Below are 7,500 nucleotides of genomic sequence, written 5' to 3'. Positions count from 1 at the left end.
GGCGGTGTGCAGTGCGGCGACCACCCTCACCTGATCCGTCCGGGATGGACCTGACGAAGGTGGGCAGCATCTTGACGGTGGCGGTAGGGTTGGTGTCCCGGCCCAAGCCCTTCTCCATCTCGCGCCCGAAGCGCACCATGACGTCGTGGAGCGTCTCATCCGAGAAGCGCATGGAGTACAGGTACTTATCGATCTGAAAGGGACAAGAGTGGACACACGTTTCATTAGGAGACCGGGAGGGACACACACACCTGGATAAGGATTATTAGATGGTGTCAGTTAAGACTAATGATGGCGTTAGGTGAAGTGATGTTAGGTCAGACACGTTTGTGCTTCTTTTTAGTTTGGTCCATGTTCAGATGTTATGGATGGACACATAATCCCACACAGATCAGACAAAATTGAATATTCACATCACACAGTTTTGTTTTAAGTAGACATTTATGGGTTAAGTCAGCAATTCAGCATAACACAACATTTCTGTTATGTGGTTTTAATCACAGCTGATGGTACTTTTGATCTGGGCGAGTCGAGTGCCATGCCTTTCCCCCTACACCATCTACTGCCCACCATAGGCGCGCGTTAATTGCATCCAGAGGGTTGAAATGAGGACAGCCGGCGACAGCTCGACCCATTCATTCAGTCAGAGAGATGAAAGAATTCAGAGAGCGCAGCTTCCTATATCCTTTGCAGGGGATCGCACACCACCACCTCGAAACATCCAGAGCAAAAACACCCAGTTGCCTGGTACTGTAACAATCTCTCTCTCTCCCCCAGTGTGTGTGTGTGTGTGTGTGCGCGTGTGTGTGTAATCACAGCCTGTTACGGCATGGCCATGTGAGTGGGGGAAAAAACAACAAGTGAAACTGTCATTGTCCAACATTTGGTTGGTTTGTGACATTTGATTGGCTGGTGACATTTGGTTGGGCAGCGACACAGTAGCTGAAAGACACATGTAGAGAGAGACAGACAGACAGAGAGAGAGAGAGAGAGAGAGAGAAGGGATGGATCAAGCCCACAAGATGACACACAGTGATGAAATGATTCACTGTTAGCATCTCACATGAGAGAGCAACGTAGCAACTAGCCCAGCAATGTAAAGTGCTAATTTAGACTGACTGGATATACCACTTTGGAATGGCAATGTAAAGTGCTCATTTAGACTGACTGGACATACCACTTTGGAATGGCCAGATATCCTGTTTGGCTGGCTCATTTCCTGTTTAGTGTGGATGGCTTGCATAATCTGTGGCCATTGCAGTTTACACAACACTTTCACTACCTCCTCACCCCTCCAGCAGAGAGACATGCCCTCTTACCTCTGCATTCAGACTCGTTTACTTCCTCGTTTGAACCTCTTTCACCTAGACTGTCTCCCGATTGGCTAGATGGATACTGTCTGTGCAAGACATTTCCTTTTGATACAAGGGATCACACCCATCTGGGACTGTACTGTAATCAGCATACCAATGGGATTGTAATACGGTCTACTTGAGATTCCCACTCACTGTGTACTTAACAGGGTGAGCCACATGAGCCATTGTGCGGCAGGCTTAAATAGACTTCCACCTACATCACCTTTGGCTTGGATTTTTCACCGGTGGAAAACTAAACGGATGAGTCGTCAGGTTGAGTGCTTATCCCTGTTTTGCATGGTCATGGTGAATAGACCATGTAAGTCCAGTGTTTTATATACATATTACACTAAGAAAAGAATATAACATTAAAGTATTCTGTACGTAAAGAAAATAAAATGAATTACTTTTGTGAAGGATAATATTATTGGGACAATTAGGCAAACCACAGCCTGATGTACAATCTATGAATGAGTTAAATACTATGTCACTATATCTGAAGATCAGAGATAGAGCTGGGCAGAACCAAGGCATGAAGCAAAGATTAATCCTTGAAAAAACAAAAAACAAACCTAAACTAAGGACAGTTCAAAAAAGTTCCTCATCAATAATGTGAGAACCCAGTTCAACTCTGACGGTGCTCAGGAGATTCTTGTGTCCTGTGTTCTTGGTGCTCCGTGTGTGGGAACTAAAGCTAAAGCTAAGGCTAAAGCTAAAGCGGCTCTAAACGGGATTGATGGTCTCCCTCCCGACACGTCTCCTCTCCTCTCCTCTCCTCTCCCCTCCCCTCCCCTCCACTCGTGTCGTGTCTGCCACGGTAACGCTGACGTCACGGCCGGCCCTGCCGCGGTCACGCTGACGTCACGGCCGGCCCACCACAGGGGTCCAGATCTCCTGCTGAGCACCACGACACGTCAGTCATGTCAGCCACATGTCAGCAGGCTCACAACACGACGCCAGAGACAAGGAGGACAACCACGGGGCCCATATTTACTGTACACACAGCGCATATTGGAGCAGAACTACTTGATTTTGAAATGAATTTCCCCTTGGGGATCAATAAAGAACCTACTGTATCTATCTATCTATCTATCTATCTATCTATCTGGTTTGTGTACATTACTCTAAGTCAGAACTAGTTTTAATCCTATTCTTTCTTTTTTTTTTTTTTTTTGTTGCATAACCTTTGTGGTTCCCTAGCAACTTTTGAAAGGTTTTGAAGTGTTTCTTTGTGGTTTAATGTGTGTGTATTAAGTAACCCTGTCTTATTTCCTGTAAGTTTGCATTCTTCTCCATCAGCCAATCATTAGCGGCCGAGCAGATGCGGAACATGAGGAAGTCGAGCTCTGCCAAGTGACTGTTTCTCCCTGCCATAAACTTACGCACGTACTCTCTCACACACACACACAGACACACACACACACAGACACACACACACACACACACACACAGACACAGATGGACGCATGTGCACACACACACACACACACACACACACACACACACACACACACACACACACACACACACACACCTACACACACACACACACACACTACATGTTTGCATTCCTTCTTTTCACAATGATGACATGCTTGCACTACCTCTAGGCAAGGCCCACAACCAGGAAGGGGTGGGGCAAAGTCATTTAGCCAGTGAAACCTGACTCCCCAGCCCCCTAAAAGAGACCCAAATCCCCACTACCCCCTCCAGCATCACCCCTGCTGTGCCCCCTCTCAACGGTGGGGTTAAGTGAGTTGGTGAATAAAACTGAGAGAGAGAGAGAGAGAAAGAGAGAGAGAGAGAGAGAGAGAGAGAGAGAGAGAGAGAGTATCCACATGATAGCCACCCGGAAACCCTCTCATCCTGCTTTTCAAGGACACTGCAGAGGCTTCCAGCGCCGATGCCCTGACCTCACACAACCTTCCTCTCCTCTCTCCACACACACACACACACACACGGAACCCACCGGACTCCCGCCGGGAGCTGAACCCCGAGGCAGCCGCCCCCCTCCGCCGGCTGGAGCTGTCCCCAAAGAGGAGACGACACCCGATCCAGCCCTCTAAGCCTAAACAACAGCACGTGTTACCTGGAGTCACATGGGCGCCTCTCAGAGCTCTGGAGCCACAAAGCTGTCCTATTTTTGGGAAGGGAGCACAGGGTTAGCTACCTCTCCCTCTCTCCCTCTTCCCCCTCTCTCCTTCCAGGCTCCTGGCTTTAGTGAGGGGCGTTTGAGAAAGAGAGAGCGAGAGCGAGAGAACGAGAGAGAGCGAGAGAGAGAGAGAGCGTCCCCTCTGTGAGAAGCACTTACCTTTTTCACCTGGTCATCCTTCAGCTCGGTGAAGTAGTAGGCCAGGAGCTGTGCGGCTATCATCCTGTTCACCGGTGTGGTGAAAAAAAAGAAACGGCGGGCTGACAAACCAAAAGAGAACGGGGGGGAAAAAATAGAGGAGAAGAAGGAAAATGGAGAAAGAAATAAACTTCTAAGTCCTCTTCAGTGGATTGAAGGCGTAGACCAAGTTTGGGCTCGAACACAAACTCAGGACTGGAGATGCCAGCATGTACGCAAGTTTCCCCCACTAGCTCCACTGGAGGTCTGGCTCAGGCTCTCTCTCTCTCTCTTTCTCTCTCTCTCTCTCTCACTCACTCTCTCTCTCTCTCTCTCTCTCCCTGAGCCCCAGGAAGTCAGACTGCCTGTAATACACTGACATGATGCAGAGGGGAGGGGCGGGGGACTGGCCTAAGCCCTGCCCACCTCCTGCTTCCTGATTGGCTCAGCGGACAGTACTGGCCCTGGGGGTTGAGCTCAGCTGACGCTGAAGCTTCCACCACCCCCCTCCCTCCCTCCCTCCCCCTCTTTCGTTCTCTTTCCCTCCCTCCCTCATGCGCATACACACACACACACACACACCCTCATGCTTCCTCTGTCCTACATCAGTCTCTGTGTGTGTGTGAGTATGTGTTGGGGGTGGGGTGGGGTGGTTGAGGAGGAGAGGAATAGAGCACGTGGTGTAACGCTGCCGATGAGAGAGTTTCACGCCGCCGATGCGAGGAGATGCACGTACGGCATGCTGGTACACACCCCCCCCCCCCCCCCCACACACACACACACACACACACACACACACACACACTCGGAGAGGTGGAGCTAAGCCGGGTAGAGGAGGGGGGGGAGGGCTCATGGCACATACCCCTGTGCTGAATACATTACTGTGGAATAGTGAGGAGGCTGGTTAAGGAGGAAATTGTGCTGAGTAACAGCCCACGTACATCGTCTGCTCTGCGGAACAGGAAGGAAGATACCAGGGAAGGAAGGACACGAGGAGGACACAGAGAAAGAGGGAGAGAGAGAGAGAGAGAGGATGAAAGAGAGATGGACAGAGACAGAGAGAAAAGGATGAAGAGATAGAGTGAGAGAGAGAGAAAGAGAGAGGATGAAAAAGAAAAAGACAGAGGGAGAGAGAATGAGAGAGAGAAAGAGATAGACAGAGAGAGAGAGAAGCGACAGACAGAAATGCAGAGAGAGAGGTAGACAGGAAATACATCATCTGACTCTGACTAACATTTGCCTGTCAGAAGGTCCCTTGTGCTAGAATTTCGAGGAAGTGTGTAGGGCTCCAAGGGCACCCTAGTGCATGTCAGTGGTATTGCATCATCACACCGCATGCGCCGTCGCTTAAACGCCATCCACCTCTCAGGAGCCCTGGGCAACAGGAAGTGCTTCAGAAGAGACTGTTTTGTGTAAAGGATGCTTCCCTCCGAACCAACACACAACGATAACAGGACACATGGTCGTTTACACTTGTGCGTGACAGAGGTGTCTCATTCACTTCTCATGACAGTGTGGAGGACAGCTGGCAGCGTCACAGGTTCCACTGTATTCACACACACACACACACACGCAAGCACGCACGCACGCACGCACGCACGCACGCACGCACGCACGCACGCACGCACACACACTGGCACTCAAAACACTGATAATCACCAGCAAAGTATCATCTGGCATCATCTGATAAGAAAAATGAGTTCCTGTTAATTCCCTCAGAACTGTGAGGCAATTCAAATATCATTAAAGTAACACACACAACAAAAACTCAGAGTGTCACAGTATTGTTTCTGCGGAGCTCGGCTTCAGCTCTGCTTGAGAGGACTGAGCACATGGGGACGGGCGAGTAATTCATCTCTCACAGACGCGTGACAGTGGACCAGCACTTCTTGTGTAGCCTACCTAAAGTGTCACTGTGCGGTTAGCGTCATGACAACGTGCACTTCAGCACATACTCAAGGAGATATTCCTCTTCCTCTTTTGATTTCCAGCCTCCTTAAACCTGCAGCTAAATTAAACTTAAACTGGTATGTAAAACTCTTTTATGCTTAAACTCTCTATACTATTGGAAGTATAGCAAATATAACTTTAGCGTAAAGTTTCTTCAGTTCAGTTTCTTCAGAAAGATGCAAGTCCATACCATTTAATGTAGCACTGATGCTACCAGAGCTGCCATTGGTTGTACTGTACAGCACTGCAGACTGTACTCCTTTGAGTATCATAAAGAGTCCGCCCCATGCTGAATACGCTGTTGAAATTGGTTTCTGGGTTTTTGATGATACGGAAATTGACTGACAGGTTCATCTGGGTTCAGACTGTCATTTGAGTGCATGATGACACTCTTTGACTACTGTTTCTAAACTGATAGGTCTATCAGGGCAGTCTTACACTTTTTACAGCCAGCAATAAAGCGAGAATACATTTTTAAAACAAAGAATCCATATCACAGAGAGAGGAACAAGGATTTGATAGCAGCTAATGATTGAGCCACAAGATGTTCATAATCTAGAATGGGTCACATGATTACCAACTGTTGAATGAAAAACTTCCCTGACACACAATGACAAAATATTTTGCAAATATTTATGTCTAAGTAGGTTTAAAAGATTAGCCTGAGTGATACAACTGATACGGATTAGGGTAAATACAATACAATATATAGAGGAACAAATATCAATTTACTTTCATTCATTGTGTAATAATTTTTCACATAATTTTACACAACAAAACATTTCTATTAGGCCAATGAACATATCTCTCACCTAATTTGAATGTATTTTAAAGAAAAAGCCTAGTTCTAGTCAGTTGCAGTACATGCATTGTCCTCCTATTGTTCCTAGAGCTGTAATTGAATCAGCTGTTCGCACTGTGAGATTAAGTGGCGGTCAGCTCTGTAACACTGAGGTGTGTCCAAGGTGTGTCTCTATGCAAACCCTTAACGGGCGCTCAGATCACACTAAAAGCGCCACACAAAACACATTAAGTCACCATTCAGTGCATCCACACACACACACACACACACACACACACACACGCAAACCATCTCCCTGCACCAACCCTCTCAAGAGCTCAACTGTACGTACGTGTGACACTGACTGAGACTCGTCGTCGCTGTCCATGGCTGCAGGCGAGTAGTCCACACAAGCAGATTAGTTAATCCGAAAGTCAGTCGAACCAATTTGCTTTTCCAGATTGGATTCCGTAGGGATTTAAGTGCGGCTGCTTACATAATGGAGTTGCGACCACAGCACTGTTCAGTCCTTGGACCTCTGAGTGTCTGCGCTGTCTGCTCCTCTTGTGATATTTCTGAATGAAAGCTCTTATTGTTGGTCAACAACAAAAAGGACGCAGAATGCACAGAACAAAAAAACTTCTTTCGCTGATGAAATAACAGAACATAATCAGAACATCTGAACAACACAGTACTTTTCAACCGCCAAAAGGAGCAGGCCCGAGTTCTTGGATGCTCTGAGGAAGTTTCCCCAGATTGGAGTGCATTAGTTTCAGGAGAGCATGAATATACTTATGGAATAAGGGCTAAGCTATTAGTCATTGGGTAATGCTCTGCTAAAGGACAGAAACAGAGGGCAGGTCATTCACTCATTTAATATCAAGAGGACGATTCAGCACAGCAGGGCAGCAGGGCAGGGATGAACCAGTTCTCTCTGTCTCTCTGTCCAATGCATGGGTGTCTTGATATGCATGCATGCCATCACGCAGCACCAAGTGTGTGTGTGTGTGTGTGTGTGTGTGCGTGTGCATGTGGGGCAGCGTGCATCTCTTCTGTTGACGTGCAGCCACACAGGAGCGCCATTC

The 7,500-nt window shown here is 47.8% G+C and overlaps 1 protein-coding gene across 1 annotated transcript in view; it reads right to left on the bottom strand.

The window, feature by feature from the left end:
- The window catches only part of LOC134063773 (hexokinase-1-like), a 29,165-nt gene extending 25,135 nt beyond the window's left edge, over positions 1 to 4,030 (bottom strand). Inside the window, exons 1-2 of the mRNA XM_062519477.1 lie at positions 3,667 to 4,030; positions 31 to 193 (exon numbers count right to left, since the gene is read on the bottom strand). Coding sequence (XP_062375461.1) covers positions 31 to 193; positions 3,667 to 3,729 — 226 coding nt within the window. The 5' untranslated portion in view covers positions 3,730 to 4,030. The remainder of the gene's footprint in view (positions 1 to 30; positions 194 to 3,666) is intronic.
- Positions 4,031 to 7,500: the final 3,470 nt, after the last annotated feature.

Source organism: Sardina pilchardus, chromosome 18 (assembly GCF_963854185.1).
Source record: "Sardina pilchardus chromosome 18, fSarPil1.1, whole genome shotgun sequence".
NCBI classification, from domain to species: Eukaryota; Metazoa; Chordata; class Actinopteri; order Clupeiformes; family Clupeidae; genus Sardina; species Sardina pilchardus.
The sequence above is the reverse complement of the archived record's forward strand: the minus strand, read 5'-3'. Positions and strand labels throughout refer to the sequence as shown.